This window comes from Gaeumannomyces tritici (assembly GCF_000145635.1).
Source record: "Gaeumannomyces tritici R3-111a-1 unplaced genomic scaffold supercont2.2, whole genome shotgun sequence".
In the NCBI taxonomy this organism is placed as follows: domain Eukaryota; kingdom Fungi; phylum Ascomycota; class Sordariomycetes; order Magnaporthales; family Magnaporthaceae; genus Gaeumannomyces; species Gaeumannomyces tritici.
The window spans coordinates 769,800-794,789 of NW_008804546.1; the positions used below are offsets into that span (position 1 = coordinate 769,800).

Genomic DNA, 24,990 nt, shown 5'->3' on the forward strand with positions numbered 1-24,990 from the left:
GTGATTATCTTGATGCAAAAGGCATTACTTATAGCCACAGTGACGTTTTTCGCTTTGCCGGAGTGTCGAAGCCTTCCGGATGGGCTCCTTTTTTGTGGTGGTGGGGAATAAATTGCGGTCCAGACTTTTTTCCGGATACCGTGCCTGTGTCTATCTGTCTATCTACCGTGGAGGACGGCGATGGGATCCTTGCAAGGGTCTCATCCGAAGAGATTGATGATCGGTTGGCCACAAGGATCCCACGAGGTTGCAAAGGCGGGGGCCGGCAAAAGAAACTTCCCACCACATGGCCGCCTGGTGGAGCAGCGCTCCAGCAACCTGGCGGTTGGATTCTATCTAATTACAGAGTAGAATGGAGCAAGCCCTGGAAAATCCGTGGTTTTCGTCTTGGCCAGACGCAGTGAATCATTACGCCTAAGTGGTAGGTACCTACTGTCGGTACCGCAAATAACGCACACATGCATCTACTTCCTCTCCTGCGGTTACACAATCACGTCAGCGGATTCCTCAAGAATCCAACAACCCCACCGCAGTAGCCCACGAGCCCGTCTAGCCGGTCCTTCTCTCTCTCCTGCTGCGTCTTCCAGTCCCGCAGCGCCTCCAGCACATCCTCGTCCCCGACCGCCGCGTCGCAGTGCAGCCGAAGGAAGACTGTCATCCACGCCTGCGTCAGCTCGTAGTCGCGGCGCGCTACCAACCGCGCTGTTAGTGCCTTGATGAAGTGCACCAGCTCGTTGACTCCGTCCTCGTCTGCTGCGCTCCCATTTGACAGCGATCGCAGTTCCAGATCCGCCGTCGACGGCGAGAGTGATTTCAGATGCTCGATAAAGTCGTTGTCTGCGTGCACAAGGTTAGAGATAGATTCCTTTCGTGCCAGTCTGTATGGCATCTTCATGTTTAGCCGACTTACAGTTTCCGGATTCGGCCCCGGCATGTAACTTGGCCGTGAAGGCCTCCTGGGCGCGGCTGAGATCCAGTTTGGAGATCCTCGACTTGCTCTCGTCCGACTTGTCTTCTCTAGCAGACACGGCCTGTTCGACAGCCTTCGGCTCGTTTGCTGGTGGAAGGAAGAAAGGCGCCTTCTCGGGCACCTTGGGTGCCTCCTTGGGCTTGTTTCTTTGCTTGATGAGGTCGAGATGCAGAAGCGTCTGCCACTTGCTCTTGGGCACCAGACTCAACGTCATAATGTCCGCGCTGAGCTGGTCCACGCTGGGAGCCGCCACCGTGTCCTCGCCTTCGGGCTCGTCGTCCTCGAACGCGGCCTCGATGAGGCCCTGTCCCCCTTCTCCCGAGGTTGTGGGGCCAGATATCCTCACCATCTCCTTCTCCGAGATCTGGCGGGTCGGAACGTGCTTGTAGAGCGTCCGGTTGGTCCATATATCCACTCCTAATCGTCCCTCGGTCGCGGTCGCGAGGTACTCGCCCGTCGACGAGAAGGCAATGGCTTTGCACGGTCTTTCTAGCCTAACGGCGTCGATCAGATGGCTCGTCGGCAGATCCCAGACTCTCAAAGTTGAATCCTGGCTGACCGCCACGATCCAGCGCCCGTCGTTGGAGAAGCAGAAGTCGTTGATGGTGGACTGGCAGCCCCAGAACTCTCGGATCGTCCGCTTCGTCTCCATGTCGACAACGCGGATGGAGTGGTCATCGCATGAAAATGCAAGCAGATCGCTTGCCGCGTGGTATCGACACCCTGTGATCACCGTCATTGGAGCCCAGTCGATCTGATCCACCAGCTTTCCCGTCAAAAAGTCCCAAAACTTTATGGTTCCGTCCAGCGAGCAGGAAATGACGAGTCTGAGAAGCGAATCGACAACGATGCCTGTGATGGCCCTGGTATGCCTGCCTGCGCCTGGCAAGAACGCCTTCTGCGAGTTGGCTTGGAGCAACATAACGTCGCTGTCTGCTTGCCTCAGCTGCTGCACCTTGAGCTGCCGCGCCTGGGCAGGTGTAAGCTTGGATGGAAACCGCTGGCGGTGCTGGCCCGACTGTAGGTTGTACATGTCGACGCTGCCCTCGAGGGATCCCACCAGCGCAAACGTGCCGCAAGGGCTGATTGCCACCGTAGATACGTACGACCCATCCCCTGTCGGGAAAGCCCAGCGGCCCGCCTTCTTGCGACCCCAGAACCACGTCCTTGCCGTCGGATCGTTCTTGTGTGCCGTCACGACGCTTTCCCAGCCCGTCATGGCGCTGATCTCTGCGTCCGCGTTTGGCTTGCCTGCTCCCTGTCCCTGGTTCCACGTCGGCTGCTTCCCTGGGAGCGCGCCCATTCCGCCGTCGCGATTTAGGGAGGAGGCAATACACGTTATCTCGGGCGCCTTCAGGTCGTCTAGCGTCGTTACCGGCCCATGGCTCAAAGCGCTCGACGTCAAGATGCCCTGTTTCTTGGCCTTCTTCCGTATATGACCTTGGCTGAGCTCTGTGCTCTGGCCATCTCGGCGCAGACTCCAACCCCACAAGCTGCGGTCGAGGCCACCACTGAGGAGCCATTTGTTGCCGGCATCAGCCCCGTCGAAATCAGACGGCAGGAACTGCAGGCATGTGACAGGGGCAGCGTGTCCGCTCCGCGAGTGCAGTACCCGTGGCACGGGAGAAAACGCAGCCTCATCAAATATCCAAGATTTGAGCGAGTTATCCAGCCCGCTGGTGAGGATAAGGTGTTGACCTGGCAGAAACTCGATCTTGCCGATCCCGCCACGCACCATCTGACCGTCGCTCTGCGGTGGGTTGTGAGCACCCCTGAGAACGCTCATGATGCGGCCGCCCTTGTTCAGATCCCAAAAGGTGATGTCGCCGCTCATGGAGGCAGCTGTGGCCATGACTCCGTCCTTCTCGCCCGTCCTGCCAGCACCCTTGCCATCCGTTCGGAATGAGATGGTAGTCACGGGCGCCTCCGGGGTGCCGGCGTTGACCTGAAGCACCGCTTTGTCGGTGAGTATGTTGTGAAGGACCAGGGGTCCTCGGGAGTACGAGATGGCCATGACTGAGAGGGCCGGGGTGGGCTCCATGTACATAACGGCGCCGGCCTTTGGCGAGGGTGGCAGAATGGTGTAGATCAGCTTCCCGGTGCTGATGTTCCAGATCTCGACCCAGCCGTCCTTGCGGCCTATAAATATTTTGTTCAAGTATGTCGGCATGTTCCGGATACCCCCCGTCAGCTCGTTGCCCCCCTTGGCCGCCGCGGTCGAGTAGATTGTCGTGTAGTGTTCCTGGCTGTCCGTCTTCCACACCTCGATCCTTGTCAGAGCGCAGGCCACGACCCATGATCCAAACACAAGGATTTGCCTGATGGGCTGGTTGAGGCCAGCAGGGAGCTCGAGCTCGGCAATCTTCCGCCCCCTCTCGAAAATCCACAGGCCCTGGCTCTCACCCGCCCTTCGGCTGTCGCCCCAGGCGGCAAACAGCTGGTCGCCCCATGCGAACGTCGCCGTGATGTCAGCCGGGGTCTGCGGTCGGGTGATGAATATCAAATTGAGCCCTCGTCTCAGGTCGTAGGTATGTAGGCATCGGCCGACGCTGGTGGTGATCTGGAAGGTCGTCTTTCCGCGCGGTATCGCGGTGAAGGGGACTTGGGTGGGATTCACGAGTCCTACGGTCTATTTGGGGGCAACTCCGGATTAGTACTCGAACCATGCTATCCTGTTGAATGAGGGGTTTCCCGCTATGGCAATCGAGCCTTACTCGGAACGGGGCGAAAATAACAGAGCCTTGCGAAGCGCGATTTGACGGCCGGGCCACCGAGACATCCCGCTTCTGCCGCTTTGTGAGCGGGCCGTCAGTTTCGATGTGTGGCATTTTGTGATGCGACTGCCCTCGAAGCGGATTGAGGGGTCGAGACTGCAAGGCCGGATGTAGTCGCTGAGTGCAGTTGCCGCGGTTGGCGGCTTGGCAGATGGATGTTGCGATCCCTCAACTTTTTTTTCTTATCGGGTCAATTCCCCTTATCTCAGCCTTGCGACGCCTAGGGTGGGGTCGTCAAATTATTGAGGCTGGAGAGCGGGCCAATCGACATAGTTGTGGTTTCATCCATATCCCACTGGGGCATTGGAGCGGTGATGTCAGAGCTGCAGACCTTCGTAGCGCCCCTCACCGTCACCGTAGAGGTTCGCACGTGTCTTATTGCCGGATGTATCTCACGGATGCCCCTCGGCGCACTGCACCCCCATGACTGGAAAGACCCTGATTTAGGTCTAACACACATGAATTATTGCAGATGCCCAGTGATACGCGCCAATGACGGGCGTTGGTCTTATCGCACCTTAAAAAAAGATACCTGCGCTTACCTTCCCAGGCACTTGCGGAGGCCGACAGTGTTTATTCTACGGCCCGTAGACATCTTGGAAGAGAGAAGCTTGGCGTTCTTGGTCATCCGAGAGAGACAGTCGGGAGGCGGAGCGCGTTCGGCAAAGTGAGTGGCGAAGGCAGCCTGACGTTGGCGGTGTAATTCAGCCATCGCTTTTGTTGGACCAGCAGCGTCGGCCGTTCCGCTCCCGAAATTTGCTTGGTCACAGGTAGAATGGAGACTGGGCGCCGTTGAGTCTAGAGCCTGCCAGTCGGAACAAACCCGTCGGTTGGCCTTGCCGGCTGCTGCTTCCTCCGTGTCAACTGCCAGCGCTGCAGATAGCCCTGTCCACGATTGATTGTTGGCCCTGAGAGCACGGGCAGGTGCAGTGCACGTCCGTCATGGACCCGTCTCAGCAGGCGCAACCCGATGCTGGGGACGCTGAAGGCCCAGCCAAAGCCCGCGGCGGTGGGCCGGCGGCCAGCCCAGCGCCCTCAGCGTCACCGACTGAATTTTCGAGCATTACTCGCACCCCCTCGGCCTCCAAGCCACCGCCATCACCGGTTACGGCTACTAATAGTATTGCTGCCAGTGCTACTGCTGCCAGCGCCGTTGCTGTGCTGCATCCGTCCTCCCACAGCCGCTCCCCGTCCAGCTCGTCCGCTGGCTTTGCCGCCACACACCGGGACAGCAGACACGTCGAGCTTGCGTCCGCAGACGCCCGCGCCGAACGAGCGAGCCTGTCTTTGCCCCCTCCCGTCCCGCGTTTCAGGAGCCCTCTCTCCCACAGCAGAAGCACCTCTGACGACACGAGCGAGTCGTCAGCACGTGCTATTGCCAGTCTGCCAACAAGGCGTGCCTCTGGCGACTCGGATACGCCACGCCTGCTTCCTGGACTGCCCCCTGATGCCCACCCGGCCGCGGCATACCAGCACCTCCCGCGCCCAGCCATGCCCTCTTCGCGCTCGTCCTTTTCCGAGGAGGCCAAGCGCATGAGCGTGTCCTCCATGCACTCGCTCGCCTCGGCCCTTGCAGTCCCCAGCTCGGCTGTGTCTACAGCCGGCTCCGAGAGCAGCCTCTCGCCCAACCCGCCGGGCACCCACCGCAGTGCTTCCGGCACCATGCCGCCTCCTGCTGCCAAAGGCCAGCAGCCGTCGGGCCATACCCAGTCTGGTTCGGTTCCGCGCTCCGATCCCTCTGGCAATGCTAGCGCTCCTAGCCCCGGAGGCTCGACGGCCCCGGCTCCCCACCGGGCGTTGCAGCCAAACCGGGACCGCAGTCGGGCTAAGAGACGCTTCAGCGGTAGCACTGCCCACAGCAGCCACAGCCCCAGCAGTGACCGCCCCGCACACAAGCGAGAGAAGGAGGAGCACCGGCCTGCCCCGCTTGGTATCATCGGCGTGTGCGCCCTGGACGTCAAGGCCCGGAGCAAGCCCAGCAGAAACATCCTCAACCGTCTTATTGCAAACAACGAGTTTGACGTCACCGTTTTTGGAGACAAGGTCATCCTTGACGAAGAGGTCGAGAATTGGCCAGTGTGGTAAGTATTCTTCCCTCATTTCCCCCCTGACCATCCATGCTCACAGTTGGGTCCACAGCGATTACTTGATATGCTTCTACTCGGATGGCTTTCCGCTAGACAAGGCTATCGCGTACGTCAAGGCCAGGAAGCCGTTCTGTGTCAACGACGTACCCATGCAGAAGCTTCTATGGGACCGCCGGATTTGTCTACACCTGCTTAACAAAATCGGTGTGCGTACGCCGCGGCGCATCGAGGTCAGCCGTGACGGTGGTCCCACTCTTCTGACCCCCGATATGGTGAAGCACATCAAGGATGTTAGTGGGTTGACGTTGGATCTGCCCGAGATCCTTGGTTTGCCGCGCCCCAGCGTTGTTGAACTTCTAGACGATGGGGACACCATCAGCGTCGACGGAGTCCTGCTCAAGAAGCCGTTTGTCGAGAAGCCGACGAGTGGAGAAGACCATAATATCATCATCTACTTCCCCAACTCAGCTGGGGGCGGCGCTCGGAAGCTTTTCCGAAAGATCGGAAACAAGAGCTCCGAGTACATCGAGGATCTCAACGTCCCACGCGCCATCACAAATCCGGATGAGAGTTACATCTACGAAAAATTTATGAAGGTGGATAACGCCGAGGACGTGAAGGCGTACACTGTCGGCCCCAACTACTGCCACGCCGAGACTCGCAAGTCCCCCGTGGTCGACGGCATAGTGCGGCGGAATACGCACGGAAAGGAGATCCGATACATCACGGCGCTGAGCTCCTCGGAGAAAGAGACGGCCAGCAAGATCTCGCAGACATTCGGGCAGCGCGTCTGCGGCTTTGACTTTCTCAGAGCTGGTGGCAAGAGCTACGTCATCGACGTGAACGGCTGGAGTTTCGTCAAGGATAACGACGACTACTATGAGCGCTGTGCAACCATCCTGAAGGAGATGTTCATCAAGGAGAGGGTTCGCAAAGGTGGCATGACCCCTCCCCTCCCATCGCCATCAGGACAGGAGGCGGATCCCATAGCTCAAAAGGCTGCGGCCGCCGCGGCGGTTGCGGCTGCTGCGGCGGCGGCTGCCGCGTCCCAGAGAGACCAAGCACCGTCGATAGCGAGCCAGGCGGGTTCTACTGGGCCTGGCTTGAGCGAGAGACACTCTCAGGATATCCGCGTCAGCCTCGACTCTCCCCATCCAGGAGCCCTAGCCCGGTCCGACACCGCATTGAGCTCGAAGCAGGGTGAAAGTGTGGCGGCCTCGCCTTCAGTATTGGACGTCCTGGATACGGTGCAAAGCGTTCCAGCAACGGCGCCGGCAACAGTCAGCACTACCCCGAGCATCCCTGACACAGGCCCGGACGAGGTCAAAGAGGAGACGGCTCCCCCGCCCCCGCCTCCCAAGCACTCTTGGAAGCTGAAGGGCATGGTCTCCGTCATTCGACATGCAGACCGAACCCCAAAACAAAAGTACAAGTTCACATTCCACACGGAGCCTTTCATCGAGCTCCTCAAGGGCCATCAGGAGGAGGTTCTACTGATCGGGGAGGCAGCGCTGTCCAGCGTCGCGAATGCTGTGGACCAAGCCATGGAGGCCGGTATCGAAGATCGGAACAAGCTCAGGATGCTGCGTAACGTTCTGATCAAAAAGGGCCCATGGCCCGGCACCAAGGTCCAGATCAAGCCCATGTTCCGCAAACAAAAGTCGGGAGAAGCGCCACCAGAAAAAGTGGCCGTGGAGCCGCCGGTGCCCGAGTTGAAGTCCACCGAAACGGCCGATGACGACGAAGACGGTAGCGACAAGCCCAGAGCGCCCAAGCGCAACGACTCGCTCTCGGATGTTACAATGTCCAAGTTTACTGCGGCCGAGAACAGTCTCGTGTTGGACAAGATGCAGCTGATTGTGAAATGGGGAGGCGAGCCGACGCATTCGGCGAGATACCAGGCTCAAGAGCTCGGGGAGATCACCCGCAACGATCTGCTGCTCCTCAACCGGGACATCCTTGACGAGGTCCACGTCTACAGCAGCTCCGAGCGACGTGTCACAACTAGCGCCCAGATCTGGGCAGCATCCTTCCTAAACCAGAAGGATTTGCCAGAAGACTTTATTACCGTTCGCAAAGATCTCTTGGACGACTCCAACGCGGCCAAGGACGAGATGGACAAGGTCAAGAAAAAGCTCAAGGGCCTGCTGCGCAAGGGCAACGAGCGTCCCCCGCAGTTCGCCTGGCCCGAGAACATGCCGGAGCCGTCCGAGGTGCAGACGCGGGTTGTGCAGCTCATGAACTTCCACCGCAGGGTGATGGAGCACAACTACGCCAAGCTCAAGGGCAACGGCACCACCAGCGCGGGATTAAGCTCCTCACGGAACAGCGAGGGCGGCGGATCGACATCGTCGATGGCGTCGTCTCTCGCACAGGCAAACGCCATCAACAGCATCCAGTCCCGCTGGTGCTCGGGTGAAGACCCAGATCTATTCCGGGAACGCTGGGAGAAACTCTTCAGCGAATTCTGCGACGGCGACAAGGTGGACCCCAGCAAAATCTCGGAGCTGTACGATACGATGAAGTTCGATGCGCTCCACAACCGGCAGTTCCTCGAGTGGGTTTTCACGCCAACCAAGCAGATGCTAGAGGAAGAGTACGGCACCATGGCCGGGGGCAAAGAGTCCAAGTCGCAGCAGAAAGAGCCCGAGGATGGCAGCCGGAAGACGTCGGAGGACTCCAAACACGGACGGGGCCAGCCCGTGCCGGACGACAGGAGCGAGAAGTCAGAGTCGTCAAAGTCTGTCAGGCGCATCTTCCGGCGGCGATCGTGGATGAATGGGCTCCGGCATCACGGCGACGGCGCCGCCCCGCCCGAGCAGTACTTTCACCTGTACAAGGGCAACAGCCAGACCAAGGCCAAGACCGAGGCCTTCTTCGAGCCCCTGCGCGAGCTGTATCAGCTGGCCAAGGTCCTGTTCGACTTTATATGTCCGCAGGAGTACGGCATCTCGGACAGCGAGAAGCTCGAGATCGGGCTGCTGACGTCGCTGCCCCTCATCAAGGAGATTGTGCAGGATCTGGAGGAGATGCAGGCGTCGGACGAGGCCAAAGGCTTCTTCTACTTCACCAAGGAGTCGCACATCTACACGCTGCTCAACTGCATCCTCGAGGGCGGCATCGAGACCAAGATCAAGCGAAGCAGCATCCCCGAGCTCGACTACCTCTCGCAGATCTGCTTCGAGCTGTACGAGAGCGAGATCAAGCCGTCGACCCCGGACGCGGCCTCGGGCAACGGTGGGGATCTGCCGTCCTTCCAGTACAGCATCCGCATCACCATCAGCCCGGGGTGCCACGTCTACGACCCGCTCGATGTGCAGCTCGACAGCCGCCACTGCATCAGCTGGGCGCCGCGTCGGAGTCTGACGGCACACGGAGACTGGAAAAAGGTTATCGAAACTTTGCGGGCCAGGTTTCACCAGTAAGTCCTTTTTTTTTTTTTGCTCCGTCTCATGCACTACACAAGTTCCACCAATGCTTCCCCTTGATCTTCTGTCGGTGATTTGTACCACGGACTGACAATTCTCCATCCTCCGGCAGGGTTAAACTCCCCAAATCTTTCGTTGCCGTCAACCTGTCGGACGCATTTTCGTTCCAAGAAAAGCAGGGAAGCGAGGCGGGTGGCGATGAAAATCGCATGGGCGAGTCGGACGTGCTTGAGATGAAATCGACCAAGCACTTGGCGCCTGATGCGGCAGCGACAAAGTAGCAGCGCAGCGCGCGTCATGCATGCATACCTATCAAGCGAAGATCAAGTCAGAGGTTGAGAGGCACCCACCCACTAGGTCTCTGCGGGCTGGATGGCCAATCATCATGGATATGGAATAGGTGGATAGCGAGCCGAGCGCTACCTAGCATCAGGCATATCGAGAGGTACCATTTCTATGTTTTCCGTTTTCCCTTTTTAGACAATAAATGCACAAGTAGCGTGGACGAGTCAGCCTAGAGGAAACTATTGTTCCAGGGTCATTGCATAGATTAAAAGTGGGCATCACATATCCCGAGCCGCTTGCACTTTGTCGCCATCTCGGGGCTAGGCATCATCGAGGGGGGGTTTGTGTGGTGGTGGCGACACTTTTTGCAAGACGCCAACTCTTGCTACCACCAAGCCCTGCTCCTTACCGTCTCACTTGCGGCGCGCGCAGCCATCAACGACCACAGGAGCCGGTGTGCGGCAAAAGCGCAAAGAACAGGGCCCTTGTGTGCGTTGGTTGTTTTGCCTACCTACCGTCGCATTAGGGTTTGACCGGTCAAGGCATGTGCAGGAAGGAAGCGGTGGGAGGGCGGGACGGAGGGGAGGGGGGTCGGGTGGAAATGGCGGGACTGTGCCCCCCCTCCCCCTCCCAACTTACTGCGGATACCTGATATATGCATGCGAGAAATGCCGTGGTGTGTGATTTATAAAGTTTCTTTTTTTCTTCTTATCATCATCATCATCATCATCATCATCATCATCATTTCCATACTTGGATAATACGCCCGCGAGCGAGCACAAGAACGCGGCACCGACGAGTCTGCCGTCGGGTAGGGCACGCTAACCAACTTGGCGGGGGTGGCGGGATGTGGCTGCGGCTGCTTCTGCTGCTAACTCGTGCTACCCCAGGGCTTGGGCTTGGCCGAAGAGGAAGGTTGCTGCACCCGCCGATCGCTCCTGATGCGGGCCGGGTACCAGAAACCAACCCTTCTTTTTTTTCCCTCTTCTTCTTCCCCTTTGAGTTACCCGAACAAGCCGGCTTTTTGCTCTACTTTGGGGCTGTTCATTGGGCTGTTACCACTCTCTCGCATGGTGCGTTACTGCCTCAGCAGCCGGGCAACTAGAAGGCCGAGACTGGGCTTGCCGACAGAGATGCATAACAGAACCTAGAGCGCAAGAAACATCATTTTGTTATCCTTGTTTCTTCCTCTTGTCTATTTTTATTTTGACATGCGAGCCGGGAAACACGCACCGGACAGAGTTCATCCTTTGTTGCGGCCCGCATGCGCGTTGGCCTCCTGTTCTCCCCATCGTGCACAGGCGGCGGTGGGCGCGATTCTGTGGCTCATGCGCGAGTCCCAAAGCGGAACTTCTCTGGTGTGATCTCGGCCGGTCTGAATCTTGTGCAATATCGAGGCTCGGAGAGATCAGATAAGCGATCGCCCAAAGGGAGTTAATGCGACTGCCGGAGACATTGCCTGTTGCAAGTAACGCGCAAAGGGGAATTGTCTTGTCAATGTGGGTAAGAGGCAGTTTCCCCGGAACGAACCCCTTGGCCAGGCGCATACAATGCGATGCTATAGCTCGCAACCTAGGGACATACCCCGAGCAAGCCCGCAGGAGTTATTCCAAGAAGGGAAAATAACGCGAGGGGGAGTGCCCCAGATGCCGCCGTATTCCCACCTATAGTCGTCCAAAGACATGTTAGCTAACCGGGCAGCACGAGCACGGTGTCTGTGGGCACACTATGTAGGGCGGGGAGGCCGGATACGGAGGAGCTGGGTGCTATGACAGCGTCTGATGATGAGCTCATGATTGCCATCCGACCTCAGACTTAGCAATTTGAGATCAGCCAGCTAGAGCTCAGCTCTGGCATCAACACCAACAACGCGCGTTTTTTGGTGAGCGCGAGAACGAAGGTGAACAGCAAAAAAACTCCAGCCTCATCGTATCTTAATAGCTTGGAAAAGCAAAATGTCAAGCTAAAAACGAAGATACGAGAGATCTAGTTGCGGGCGCGGATCCGCTCACAGCGCAATTGGCCAACGAGAAATGGGTTGCAGGTCTCGTAATGCGGCTGAACAGGGAGCCATTGTCGTGGATCTTTGTGCGCCCCCAAGATGCATGCTCAGCAACGCTAGCATCCATGGTGGCCATGTGGGGAGGAAGGAAAGCGAAGACAGCCAATGGGCACAGCCCGGGCTCACTTCCGATGGTGGGTGTGACCCAGGTAGCTGCGCAGGTTGACTTTGTTCAAATATCACATATGACATGTGGGGAAAAAAGGAAGGAGGGAATTATGTAGGAGGGAGGGGAGCAAGAAAAGAAGTTGGGGCACATGTTGAGCATAGGCTCTGTCCGAGATATTCCCGCACCATGGAATTGTGATTCGCGCCGCTCGGTGCCAATCATGCATGCTCCCGGGGCCGCGTCAACTCGGACGCAGCGTGTTCCCGTGTCTGATCAGAGATGACGTAGAAGGGGCAAGGGGAGAAACGGCGATTTGCCGTGAGCTCGGTGGGAGAGCCGCTCCAGAGGTGGTTTTCCGGCGAGGCCGAGTGTGATATCGACCCGGCAGACGCGCCTCTGGGAAACCGATGCGGAGACCAACAGCCTCTAGAGTCAACAACACAGCCTCCATGCTCCTACTGCCGGTGTTTCGCGGGAGAGGATCGGCTGGGCTGGACAGGGATGGCAGGGGCGTACATGGGTGTCAGGTCAGCCGGAAGCGCTCCCATGCATCTAATTAGTGCGAACGCATGACTGCTTTGATCGCCAATCGCCCTGCTAGAGGCTAGCAGCTCAGTCTGATTCGCTTGGGCCTCGGCAAATGTTGTGCGCGGCGCGGCCGCTCCTGGCGTCAGTGGGCAGCGAGGCCAGAATAGCTAAAATGGGCGCCAACGAGGTCTAGAAGGACCGGGGATAGGTTCGGGCGTCACTCGGGCTTAGCTGACATGAAGGCGGGCCCTGCTTTGCCACGCGTGGTTAGTGACGGATTGACGCCTTCCCCCGACGTGGACGCCACACGAGCCCAAGGCGAGGCGAGGCGAGCCTCGTCCTACGCTGGGCTGCCCGCCACTTTCGTCTTTGACGAGAGGGGGAATAGGCGTAGATCTGGCCAGTTCGGAAATGGTGGGAAGCCGAGTTTGGCATCCATGATGTCGACGACGGAAATTAGGGGCGCCCGCCGAGGGGGCTGGCAATCTGACAGCTCGGCGTGCGCGATGTGACGTTGGCGTTGCGGGTGAGCTACTAAAGCCCCACCAAAGTAGTCTGAATACGCACCACCAAGCTACGTACAAAAATCAACACATTCCAAACGCCATATCAAATCAGAAAAAAATGCTAAAATAAAAATTCGAAATGCATTTACAAATTTGGAATTCTTATTAGTATGCAAGTTAATTTTAAGTTATTTGAATATCAGGAACCTAAATTGCAGCGCGTACTAAATAAAAAAAAAAAATTAAGTTTTTCGCTACAGCGCTTTTCAGGGGATGGTAAATCCATTTATAGCGGATGCATTTTAAGGTTCCAACCTTAACGTATTCTCCAAAAGCGAAGAAGCGTCCATGCTAGAGCGCCCAGCCAGCAACGTCAAGGGCAGTCTGATTGGACGTGCTTGGATGTAGCGCAAAGTCAAGGCCGTCCGGTGCCTGGTGTTTTTCTTTTCTTTGTCGGCCAAAGATGCAAATTCAGATGCAGCACGCACGGGGAGTTGCAGACAAGTCAATAAAGCAGACTGGTTTGGGATTGAACAGCCGTGACAGCCTGGTGGTGGATTGTCCGGCAAACTGGGGTAGATGGAAAGCTGCCGTGCATCCGAATCGCACATCGCTTCTCCGCGGACAGATACCCAGAGCGGGACAAGCGTGACTGGAGCGCCTCTGCTGAGAGATAGCGTGTTCGTATTTGGTGGTAGATACGGCAGTACGTACCGTACTGCAACTTGATCATTCTCTGCCCTGTCAGGTTAGACTTTTTTTTTGGGCATTGACTGGCATCTCATGCGCCGCGCTTCAAATCTCGATCCTCCCCGATGGCTTCTTTCCTAGCTGGGCAGTGCGCCGCCAAGTCAGAGACAAGATCGGCGAACAAACCCTGGAAAGCCGAGAGCCGCTGCAGGCTGTCTGCAGACACAATCAACGCCCCCACGCATGCCCGCCCACGCGATAGGGCATCGCTGACGCGTGTGCATATGCATGGAGCGGGCTAGCCTTTTTGTTGACCTCCCCTCCCCTGGTGGCCTATTCTTTTTGTGGGTTCAGAGCCGGAATAAGAAGGAGAGATGGTTTCAACCAGAGAGAGCCGTTGCATGTCGGCGCGGCCATGTATGTAAACTTATCACGTCTGTTCCCGTAACTGTCCCACCCTCGCCCTCCCCCGTCCCATCACATCCCAGCCGGGTTCGTGGCCAAGGCTCACGAGGCGGCAGATCAGGGATCCATACTGACCCTGCCGGTAGTGGTGGATCGTTGCAAGGGTGCTTGCCCTCCCTCCAATTCGACGTGAGCCGTGTGTGGCCTGGCCTAATCCGGAGCACGTCGCCAAACACGGCTGGGTCCTTTTGGCGCCAGAGGCTAACGGGAGTTCGCCGACACGTGGGATAGCTGAGATTGCTGGCTATAATAGCTCCCCCGACACAGCTAGACCGACACACCGGCTATTGCTTTCTTTTCTTTTTTTTTTCTTGCATCGGGGACGTGCGTGCCTTCAAATTCAAAGCACAGCCTACCAAGGGCAATCTATCAGATGAAGGCAGTTGCCGTACCTACCTACCGTAGACAAGTATGGTACTTGACCACCGCAACAACGAAGCTCACGTGGCCGGTAGCCATCCGGGTAGTCCGCGGGAGCGTGATCAGATTCCGTCTCGACTAATTCGGAGAAAGCGGCTCATTGGAGGGAATTTCGCAGTGGCCTCACGCTAATTATCGTGAAGCAGTCCGTTTTTTTTTCTTTTTCTTTCTCTGCTGCCCGTCACAGACGGCCTGACGGTGGCATAGCGCTTATATGAGCGTGAGTTGTGTGCGTGCGCGCCTCGAGCTAAATGGCGACTCTTCGAGACGGCGTCTTCCCAAAGCTTCGGCAGCCTGATTTTGCTTATTCTCCCTAGCGCCAACAGACAGGACGTCCATGTCTGAGCTCCATCCAGCCGAGGCGTCGGTTCACCCACCCCCACTGCCTCAGTGCCGCACCCGGAACTGTCGCCTCTCACTGTTACCTTGCCACGGGGAACTCACAGCCGGCAGTGCGGACCAGGGTAGTGGCAAGTCAGCAACCATGAGAGGCCGCTGAGGTTGCAGCAGACCAAACATGGGTGCTCCCCTCGAGTTCCCAGCCTCGGTGGCATTGTGCCGCCCTACCTGTGGTGGCCAGGGCAGGCATTGGTTCCCTACTTGGAAGCAACAGAGCAATCGTGCAACGCCCAGGTCGAGGGCACCCTCCCCCCGGTGTAGCAGGCAAGCGGCCTGCACCGCGTATCTGCGCCTCTCCTCCGGCCGGCGCCATTTATATCGGGCGACATGGCCAGTCGGACTGGGCTCCGTCTCCGGGGAAGACTGGGCATGTCTCCCCGGTGGCCGACCAGCACCATGCCCTGAGCTGCATGCATGGCCGCGCGCAAGGGGCAGTGCCTGCAATGCCGGAAACTGCCTGGCCATGATGGCTGCATTCCATAGGGCCACCTCTTCCGTCTTGAGTTGCTGAGCGAGCGAACCATCAAATGGAAAAAAGGGCAGCACAGGCGAGAGGTCAAGCTGATTGGAGAGTGGAAGTGGGCAGGTTCCCAATCAAGGAAACTACGGCGGGGCTAGCTTCCTGAACGGGGGGGTAGGTACCTGCCTGGTAGGCAGCTCGAGGTTGCTCTTGCTTTTTTTTTTTTTTTTTTGTAGACCCGGCATTCCTTGACACCCAAGCCACATGTCATGAACTCGGTCGACGAAAGAGGGCACACAGCCCAAAAAGCCTCCCGAAAGGAGCGCACGGTTCGCACACAATTCCCTGCCACTCCATCCATTCGGACAGCTTAAATGGGGAAAACATGTGGAAACCGGGAACTCACCCCCGCTGGGGCGGGCTCCATCTCGTCAACGAACGCCGGGGGTAGGCCCCCCGGCCCATCGAGCTCGGAAGCTTCCATGGAAATGGACGGACACGATGCCCCTAGGACGGGGCCATGGTGCGCTTAAGGAAGGCACCCCATCCCCAACACGGCATGGCTGCCTCTTCTTGGTCGTTCTGTTGCTCTTTCGAGCTACGTGCCGAGTTTGCATGTTTTAGCCTCACTTTGTTCTCAAACTTTCAAGAAGCGGGTCTTGGTTTATGCATTTTTTTTACTCCTTCTTTTTCTTTTTTTTTCGCCATCCCTTTTTTCAGTCTAAACCCATACTGGTTCGTGCTTTTCCCTTCCCTTCTCCCCTCCGTCATCAACATCCTTCCTTCCTTTCCACATCTCCTTCCAGGCCCATCATACGCCCGCTACCTCTATAATGCAACCACAAAAGGTTTCCCTGCTCCAAGCAAGAATCCCTTGAGCGTGAAGCACTGTTGAGCGTCCAAGCCGCTCTCCTCGCGTCTGGCCACCATGGTGCCATCCTCCTTCCCATTTCATACAGACAGGGGGAAAAAAACCTCACCGCACCCAAAGCTCAGTGTCCCCTGCAAAGATTTTTGCAAGCACTTAAACAAGCCTCGAGCCCTGCTCTCGCTCGCCTAGAGTTCCCTTGGGTTAGCTCGAGGTCTGGTTGACGAACGATAGCAAGGCTGCCATTAACAAAAGCGGCAAAGAGGAAAAAAGAAAGTTTACCGACAGGGTGACACTGATCAACGCCCGGGCTCCCCGTCCACTCGCAGACTTGACATGGGATATTCACATCGGCAGTTCTTTTGGGTGACCATCTCGTCTGTCCCAGCCCCTTGCCCTTCACTCTCGGCGTGCCATTATCCAGGAGAGCACCACTGCTTCACCGACTCTGCGACGCCCTCGCCGGGCACTCCCCATCACAACACGCGCAAGACGGCAGCAGCACGGGAAAACGTTTGGTTGTGCCGTAGCAAGGGGTTCGCCTCGGCTCCCACGCGCGACTGCCGCCCTTCCGTCAACCCTGACCTTGCTCGGCGTGGCTTTCGGCCTGCCCCGTTCGTCCAGTATAACGTCTTCTGCTGGGTTTCTAGACAGGGATCTCACCGTCTAGAGTTCACTGGCGCTGCACCCTCACCTCATTCTGCTTCACCGTGTTCCAATTCCACGGCGGAACGCGGTTGCCGTGTATGGAATCCGGTGACGCCTATCAATGCGCGTGGAGAGCATGGAATTGTCGACTGTCAACTGTATAAATATCTCGTGGGCTGCCCGGAATCCTACCTCGTAACTGGCGATTCTCATCAGCCGGAAACGCAGCTCGACACCGATCATCTCTAGCTATTTACTCACTTCCCAGTACGCATGTTGACAGACATCGTCTTGTCTTGATACTCTCTCGATTACTGCATACTCCCGCCATAAGAGCTCTTGTTGGCAAACGCACGCCTCTTTGGCACTGCCAACAGCTGAGGCTCACCTCCAGCGCCGACTTTTGACTGCCTAAACGCTCTCTCATCGTTCTCCAAGCACCAGGTCAGGCCTCCGTCAGCCGGTCCAAGTGCCTACCGCAACGGGCCGAGTGTTTGTGTTTCTCGATCACAAACGGGAAGACAAATCAACCACGGACGTTTGTGTGTACTCCCGGGTGCCTAGGAGACTACAGCACCTGCCTGCATCATCGTAAACTTGGCAGAGTCGCTTTCTGGAACCCCGCATAAAAGCAAGTCTACGCTTTCACCGAGACCACCTGGAGGTCTGGAACTGCCGGGACTTGGTTCCACACACCCACCTTGCCCACCTAGGTATGTATATGATGCTTGCCCGAACCCGTCCCTTGGATTCGGTAGTGTCTCCTTTTTAATTATTGCGGACCCCCCACTCGGCCCTTGACACCCTTGGAGACGAGACATCTTTTTGTTCGTTGTACACACTCCCTAGATCCTTTCAACCCTATCGTTTGATCCATTATCAGCCATAATGACCCTTCTTCCCGCCTTGTTTCCTCGTCCTGGTAGGAGTACCAGCGACGCTCGCTCTACAATCTGCCTTTGCGAACCCTCTCCTGATCCACCTCCTCCTTTCCATCGTCGTAGCGAATGCTTCGCCCAAACCCATAGGGTCTGTTTTCATGGCCCTTGCCTACCAGGTCATACATAAGCCATACGACCGCTCGCAAGCTGACATCCCAGCCGCGGCACAAAGCACAAAGACGACGAGAAACGCCGTAGCGGCCCGTTCAGCAACCTAAAGCCGACTTTCGCAAAGGCCGAAGGCGGAGAAGTACGAGGATCGTCGAAGCAGCGGAGAACGCACAAACACAGCAAGGAACAGAGAAAGATGGCGGTCCAGTGCGTTCATGTTTGGGATTTGATAAAATCGGACACGAATCTGTTGCAGTGGTACTGCGGCTTCTGCCACGACGGCCCCAGGACCTACATCTGGCAGTGCAAGTACTGCACGGTGAAGGCTTGCCGCCAGTGCGCCGGCGTCTGATCTCCGAGGCGGGGGAATTCGCGCTGGCGGGCTCGGTGCGGCCGACTGTGTGGTGCGGTGCGCCTGGAAAGCGGTATGCAGGAAGCCTAACGTCAACCAAGAGGGTGGGGCCTTTTTTTTTTCTCTCTCTCTTTCGGAGACGCGCGGGTTGACGTCCTACCTCGACTCAAGGTGAGCTCGGCGGACTCCAAGAGAAGGACCGGGTCCAGTTTGATCACCCTGCAAACCCCCAGATTTCCAGGGTGATGGATCCGACGACCAACGGCCTCGGGGGATCTCGCCGGCTAAGATCGGGGTGCTCTTCGATCCTCTCCCCAATTTACTTCCTTCCCTGGCCTCGTTTCCTTTTTCTCTCCTGACCCTCTCCTCACTTGCACGCACCTTTCGTTCTGCCCCTGCACAGGGCTGGCCCCTTGGCCGGATCCCCATGTCTTCCTAGACTGCCCGCCACACCCCTGCACCTTCCGTTTCTCATGGTTCCAATCTCGGCTCTTTGCCTCGCCCGTTGCCCGTTTTGGCTCGGGATTTGGCCACTTCTGATTCTGTGTACAACTTTGGGATCACTTTTTTTTTCTCGCTTCACCTGTTGATTCTCCTTTTGTTTTTGTTTTGGTTTTTGTTCTTTTTGTGCAAAGCTTGAACAAAAAAAACATTGGTGGGATAACGGCGCATTGGCACATTCTGGTAAAGTGGGGGAACTGGCAAATAGACGGGAATAGGCAAACATCTTGACTACTGCGTACCTATGCTCTGGATCCGGTGTCCGGGCCGTGTCTGACGTCTGACATTGTCACCTGCGACGGACTTGGGTGGTGGTTGAGATAGATGCCTCTACTCGCCGGCCGTGGTTCGCTTCTTTTCGTCTTCCTGGGTATGGGTTTCAGCACCCGTGGAGGGTTACGCAGCGAGATCGCAGTGTCTCGTAGGACAGATCGCTTAAGTCGGGAAACAGCCGCCACTGGGAAGCGGCACCGGGGAGCCGTGTGTTGCGTCGCTCCCTGAGACAGCTGGGAATGAGGCCTGCCTGCCTTTCTCCTGCCCGTGAGATCCCATAAACCCACATCCCCTGTTGGGATAGACTGGGCTGGCTTTGTTTCGTGGGGCTTGTGTGTGGCACTTGATGGGCAGAGACCCTGCCTGCTTCATCCCATGGCGTCGGCAAACGGGGGTGCTGTGAGACCTGTCATGTCCGCCATTTCGTGTCTTTTCTCCTCTCGCTCCCTTTCGCACGGCGGCATGCGGATGCTCTGTTGCTACGTCACCTCCTCGCTTAGTTGTATGTAGGCCGTGTCACGCGAAGGGTGGGTGGTTTGTTTGGAGATCCGTGGGTTTGGACCACACCACCACCACCACCACCACCACCACTACCGCCGCCGCCGCCCACGGCCTTGGTGTTTCATCCTGGGCACGTCGGCGAATTCCTTCCCCACCTTTTGATCAAATCTTGCATAAGTTGCGGTTGACAGGGATGGGGAGCAGGGAGGGGGAGCGGGCAAAAGGATAGAAAGAAAGAAAAAGAAAGAAAGAAAAAGAAAGAAAAAAAAAGCAAGAAGGAATGAAAGGGAAACGCGAATGGAGAAAGGGGATCGACAAGGGAGGGTTTACAAACGATGGTCCATCTTGATGCTCAACCTACCGCCAGCGGTGCCTTGCTTGCATGGCATGGCATCCCCCCTGGTCGGCGGGTGGGGCGTGCGTGCTTGACGATTGACGTTGAAGATCGTTGAAACATGAACTTATTGACGTTGACCGGTCAGTGAGTTGTGGACGTCATGTGTGTGTGTCTCGCACGTACTGTGCAAAAGGGGAGGGATTACAGGTATCTAGGCACAGTAGCTGTGCCTAGCTTCGATCCCCAGTCTGGCAGGGCCCAGGGGGTGAGTGGTCCCAGCTCTCTTCCACCCCTGGCGCTGGACAGCAACGGATGGCGGGCAACTGCCGGCCGGCATTGGCATTGGCTTTGCCGGGAGGCCAGTCGGCTGATTGGTTCAGCGCCGACGACGACGGAGGGCAGGCAGGTACTGTTACCGAGCCAGCGGTGCGGCGCTGCTTGTGGCCGGTCGGTACGTGTATGCGTGTATCGTCTAGAATAGGCTGCCTGCATCTGCCGTTGGTCGCCGTTTGTATCCCCTTGATTGCGTTTTTTTTTTTTTTTTTTGTTTTTTGTTTGTTTCTTGTTACTGGGCGACGATTACTGGTCGGTAGGTGGGGCTGACTACCTAACACTCCCTCCTTGTTGGGCATCTCCAGGGAAGCAATCCATGGCAATGACACAAGGGAGTGAGTGCTCAGAGCCGAACAAGGCGCAATGGAATGCAAGGGACAACCTAGCAAAGGCGGCCGCACTGGAAACCAACACACCATCCCCCCCACTCGGCGCATGCAAGGCGGACGAAAGCGTCTGCGGCTGACGTTTTTATATCGCAAGGCTGCATCTTCTGTGTAGCCTAGCCTAGCCTAGCCTATCTAACACAAGCCTAGCCTAGCCTATCTAGTACAAGCCCACACAGCAAAAGAGCGGCCCATAACCTCCTTCCTCTCCTATCCGCCTGTCACCGCCATTTCGGTCCCGCCAGAACGGTTCCAATCGGGTCATCGCCATCTTCCCTAAGCAGCTCATCACTCTTCCCCACAGCGTCCCGGCAGTGTGGTTAAGAAGGAATGGGGCTACCTTGGCGCGCGGACGGTGTGTATGTGTGTGTGTGTGTGTGTGTGTGTGTGTGTGTGTGTGTGTGTTTGATGAAGAGGGGATAAAAATAAAAATAAAATAAAAAACGGCCCGCAGCCGTGAGCAAACAGAAACAGGGCCGCGTTGATTCCATGCACCTGTCACGCCACGGGTATATGCGCGCCGCTGTTAAGGGCCTCCCTTGCTGGCGAACCGGAGGGGAGCCTCGGTAGGTAAGCAAGCTACGTGTGGTGGTGCTTACGTGCCTTTACTCATATTTCTATATGTGCCAAGTATAGCTGAAATCCACCTCTTATCTATCCCTTGCATTTTTTCCCACCACACATTCCCACCTTTTGCCTACTGTACACGTACGCGGCGGGGAAAGAATGGCAGCCACAGCTTGCACATTATGCAGCCACGCTGTTCGGGACGTGCCTCAAGCGAGCGGCCTAAAGTCTCCGGGCCATATAGAAGAAAATAAACGAAGAAGGCAAGGGATGCGTGGCCTCGCTCCGGTAGGCAAGTTTTGATCGCATCTTTTGTTTATCTTTTCTTTTGACAACAAGCCGGTTAGAAGTAGATGCAACCGTAAAATAAATAAAAAACGCTTCAACAAAGCAGGAAGCCCATGCTCGCCTCTCCCTATATTTTGCAAGGATTACTAAACAAAAGGGCGGACAAGAAAGAAAGTAAGAAGCCGAGGGAAATCCGGATCATTTCGGCATCGCGGCATCCGGCCAAGGCTCTTCGGCTTTTGCTGCATGGCGTGCTGGGCAGTCACGCTGGTGGCTGACCTAGAGAGGACGCTGACTGCTCCCCTGCCGCGCCGCGTCAGCTTGTTATGATGGGGTCACTCACGGGCGAGGCGGCAGGCAAGGAACCTCCTCCCTTGGCCTTGGATCCCGCCCCAAAACACCCGGATGCGAGGGCCCGGAGTTGGGGGTGGCTGTTGCAGCCACATCCGATTGGCATCGTGTGGGGGTTCTGTTTGCTTTTTTTTTCGTGTTGACTGCTGCTTAGAGCTACCAAAGTCTTGGGGGAGGGGGAATATCACAGCCATGGTCTTGGTGGCGACTAGGTATCTTCAGGAGTCACTACCAAGAACCTCGCAGGGAGCTGGCCCGGAATCGTAAAGGCTCTCGTACTGTTCGTATTCCATGGCTAATCTCGGGCACTAAGAACGGGACCGACGTGGCTACCGCTCCCCGTCAGCCACTTGCCACTGCATCATGACATGGCAGACCACACCGTAATAGCCCCCGGAAAATATCCTCCCTATTGCGCCTACCGCTGGCCGAGATGCCGCAACAAGCCCGGCAAAGTTGCTGGCTGGATCCAGTTCTCAGGCATGTTCCCTGTTCCGGCCCGCCTCTGAAGTCGCGCTGAGGCTAGGGAAAAAAAAGGGGGACTCCTGGTATCTCCAACGGATAACACACACACTCCCGAGTCGGGCGGTCATTAGCGCTCCTCCCTCGATCACTGCCAGATCCCCACGTCACAGTCCGCGCCCCCCGCTTACGTACGCTCAGCCGGGGTCCGGCCGACTCGTCTCGGGTTTGGCAAGGGCTCAAGGTCTGAAGAGGGTGTGTGTGTGTGTGTGTGTGTGTCATCGCGCGGCCGTCGGGCGACACCCCGCCGCCTGCCTCGACTTGCCGTTCAAGGTGGTGAGAAGGGCGGCCATGTGACTGGCTGGCCGTTCCGGGGCGGGTTGGGCGTTGGACATGCTGCCGGGGGCAACAACGACAGCGCAGGACGAAAGCGGACAGGACGTTTCTGGTTCGGCCTTCTCAGTCCCTTGGCTTCAAACGGCGAGGGCCGAAACTAAGCCGCAGTGCGGGCGGGCCTGGGCATCATCCATGTCGAAAGCGGGAGAGCAGCGCACCCTGTTTTCTTGTCTCTGCTCGACAAGGTCTCTCTCTTCAGGAGCCGGAATCGGACGTCTGAAGGACGTAGATGTTCCGGCCGTGGACGCCAGGGACGCCGGCCAGTATGTCGGCGCTGTTGTACCAATATCGAGCAGCGGGTCAGTCTTCTGCCAAAGGGGGTTCATGAGCAAGCATGCAGGACGGAGTCGATGGGTATTGTATCCAGCCCGTTCCTGCCTCTCTTCGGGACCGAGGGGGAGGACTCCGTCATGCGATCCATCACATCTCAGGGGGGGTATCTGTGTGTATATGAATGTACGTATGCGTGTACGTATGCATGCATGCATGTATGTATGACGTTCAGAGGCCAGGGGGGGCAGCAGTTCTCATCTTTTATTCTACAAACCATCAGTCAACGAGAGCGCGCCAAACTTACTCATAGTCGTCCGGCTTGCCGGGCCACTGCACGTCCACGGCGCCGCCGCGCCTGGCCATGCGCCCGGCCCTGGCCAGCGCCTGCATGTGCTGGACCTGGAGCTTGCCGATCAGCTTGGCCAGCGACGCCGCCTGGGGCGAGCCCGGCGCCGCGGCGCGCAGCTGGTCCGTCAGGTCCTCGCGCTGGCGGCTGTAGGCGTCGTTGATCCCCGCCGGGCTGTGCTCGGCGTGGCACCAGGCGCACGTGTCCCGCAGCGCATCGCGCGGCCCGGACGTCGGCTCCGCGCACCCGCGTCCGCACCGGGCCGAGAAGTGGCAGAGCCTGTGCCCGCAGAGGAGCGTCGTGACGGTACCTTGGCACATGGTTTGTCGCTTGCGAGGATGGATGAAACCTCGAGATGTCGTTTGCAAGCCCGCGTCGCCACTGAGGGAGAGAGGGAGAGAGAGAGACAAAGGCAGGTAAGGCCGATTTTTCAGGGGCTCGAGATGGGTGCGGGAAGGCTGCAAATGGGACGACGGGAGCAGAAATGATCAAGCGATGTTTGGAGGCCTGGCTGCCTCGTCACAAGTTGCTTCCCTATTTAACCGGCGACTCGGGGGGAAAATTCCAGCTCTTTGAACCACCACCCCTTGCAAGCTCTGACCTCTTCTTTGTCTCGGGTTTGGAGGGGAGCGAAACCAGTACCACATTCCAGGAGACAAGACTTTTGTCTCGTCATTTTTTTTTCTTCTTCTTTGTCCTGACAATGAAACTCTGAAAGAGACTCTCGCAGGCCCAGCAACGGCATCAGGGGAATCCTCCAGAAAGAGGCTTTTTTTTAAATTTGCAGATGGGCTCGTTCGAAATGAAATCGCCAGGTCTGGACTGTACGCAAGCCTGGCTGGTAGTCATGATGACATGGGCACGTGGTGGAGGGCAGTGTTGGTACGTAAAACCTCTCGAGGTGGGCCCACCTTTGGTTGTGGGATTGCCCAAAAGAGCACCATTCGGTCAAATCACCCGTTTGACGAATCACATAACATGCGACCTCCCAAAACATCCAAAGCCACTGTTGACCAGCCCCAGTTGCGGCTTTCCGTAACCGTCCAAGACAGCGTAACCAGTCTCTCTGACACTCGCAAGTCAATATGGGTAACGGGGTGCGGGTATCTCTTTCCTGCTTTCGTAAATATGTCATCGTTCGTCATATAAATCTACACGACTTTAACATGAGACTGAAGAGCCCTTTGAAGAGTAGTCATCAAAGATAAGGATCCATCCTGGCCACATCCCGGTAGAATCATCCCGGTAGAGCCGCAAAGAAACGCCGGCTCCAAGAAGTGGGAATATCACAAGCACTCACCAAAGAAATACACAGGTAAATGAGAACAGCCCATCTGTGCGCTACCCGTCAATATCCAATAGCAAATCCGGCGAGGCGCAAGCCCTCGACCCTGGCACTCGACTCTCCCCTCCGCCACGGGGTGCTCTGCCGCCTCATGCCAGCGTAGACATCACATGTTCTCCCGGAATATCGACCTCCTCTCGGCCCTCTCCGTCGGGCTCCCGCCGCTCCCCGACTTTGGTGCACCCCCAGGGGCGGCCGCGGTGTTGATGGGCCGCGGGCTAACCCCGCGCAGGCCGAGGTTGCTCGGGTCGGCCGCGTCGTCGTCGAACGGGTTGACGCCGCCGGCGCGCGCCTTGAAACTAGCCGGAGCGGCTGCTGCTGCTGCGGTGGCGGCGGGCGCCCGCCCCCTACCCTCGTATTCGTAGCTGTGATGGTCGCCGAACGGGTTGACGCTACTGGTGCTGTTCTGCGTCGCCGCCGACGGGTGGGCGCCGGGGTCCGTGGCCAGGTTCATCTGGTAGGTGCTGCCGCCGTGCTGCGGGTGCATGCCCAACTCCTGGTCCTCGTAGTACCCGTCGGCCTCGTTGC

The 24,990-nt window shown here is 57.4% G+C and overlaps 7 protein-coding genes across 7 annotated transcripts; 3 read left to right on the forward strand and 4 right to left on the reverse strand.

Moving 5' to 3' along the window:
• Positions 1–34: 34 nt before the first annotated feature.
• Positions 35–3,960, reverse strand: GGTG_02797 (hypothetical protein). Its single transcript, XM_009220574.1, has 3 exons — positions 3,685–3,960; positions 911–3,599; positions 35–837 (listed from the first exon to the last, which is right to left on the reverse strand). The coding sequence occupies exons 1-3, from the start codon at positions 3,796–3,798 to the stop codon at positions 491–493; spliced, it is 3,150 nt and encodes a 1,049-aa protein (XP_009218838.1). The 5' UTR covers positions 3,799–3,960; the 3' UTR covers positions 35–490.
• A 557-nt stretch (positions 3,961–4,517) lies between these two features.
• GGTG_02798 (cortical actin cytoskeleton protein asp1) lies at positions 4,518–9,904 on the forward strand. Its single transcript, XM_009220575.1, has 3 exons — positions 4,518–5,825; positions 5,884–9,252; positions 9,372–9,904. Exons 1-3 carry the CDS (start codon positions 4,687–4,689, stop codon positions 9,538–9,540), a joined length of 4,677 nt encoding a protein of 1,558 aa, XP_009218839.1. The 5' UTR covers positions 4,518–4,686; the 3' UTR covers positions 9,541–9,904.
• A 4,640-nt stretch (positions 9,905–14,544) lies between these two features.
• GGTG_02799 (hypothetical protein) lies at positions 14,545–15,667 on the reverse strand (the record flags this gene model as incomplete). The annotated part of the gene is made up of 2 exons (XM_009220576.1): positions 14,545–15,284; positions 15,590–15,667. The coding sequence occupies 2 exons, from the start codon at positions 15,665–15,667 to the stop codon at positions 14,712–14,714; spliced, it is 651 nt and encodes a 216-aa protein (XP_009218840.1). The 3' UTR covers positions 14,545–14,711.
• A 1,284-nt stretch (positions 15,668–16,951) lies between these two features.
• On the forward strand, positions 16,952–18,686 carry GGTG_02800 (hypothetical protein). The gene is made up of 2 exons (XM_009220577.1): positions 16,952–17,412; positions 17,813–18,686. The coding sequence occupies exon 2, from the start codon at positions 17,948–17,950 to the stop codon at positions 18,101–18,103; it is 156 nt and encodes a 51-aa protein (XP_009218841.1). The 5' UTR covers positions 16,952–17,412; positions 17,813–17,947; the 3' UTR covers positions 18,104–18,686.
• A 1,341-nt stretch (positions 18,687–20,027) lies between these two features.
• GGTG_02801 (hypothetical protein) lies at positions 20,028–20,631 on the forward strand (the record flags this gene model as incomplete). The annotated part of the gene is made up of 3 exons (XM_009220578.1): positions 20,028–20,166; positions 20,354–20,502; positions 20,599–20,631. The coding sequence occupies 3 exons, from the start codon at positions 20,028–20,030 to the stop codon at positions 20,629–20,631; spliced, it is 321 nt and encodes a 106-aa protein (XP_009218842.1).
• Positions 20,632–22,693: 2,062 nt separating this feature from the next.
• On the reverse strand, positions 22,694–23,793 carry GGTG_02802 (hypothetical protein; the record flags this gene model as incomplete). Its single annotated transcript, XM_009220579.1, has 3 exons — positions 22,694–22,772; positions 23,076–23,575; positions 23,719–23,793. The coding sequence occupies 3 exons, from the start codon at positions 23,791–23,793 to the stop codon at positions 22,694–22,696; spliced, it is 654 nt and encodes a 217-aa protein (XP_009218843.1).
• A 775-nt stretch (positions 23,794–24,568) lies between these two features.
• On the reverse strand, positions 24,569–24,949 carry GGTG_02803 (hypothetical protein; the record flags this gene model as incomplete). The annotated part of the gene is made up of 1 exon (XM_009220580.1): positions 24,569–24,949. The coding sequence occupies one exon, from the start codon at positions 24,947–24,949 to the stop codon at positions 24,569–24,571; it is 381 nt and encodes a 126-aa protein (XP_009218844.1).
• Positions 24,950–24,990: the final 41 nt, after the last annotated feature.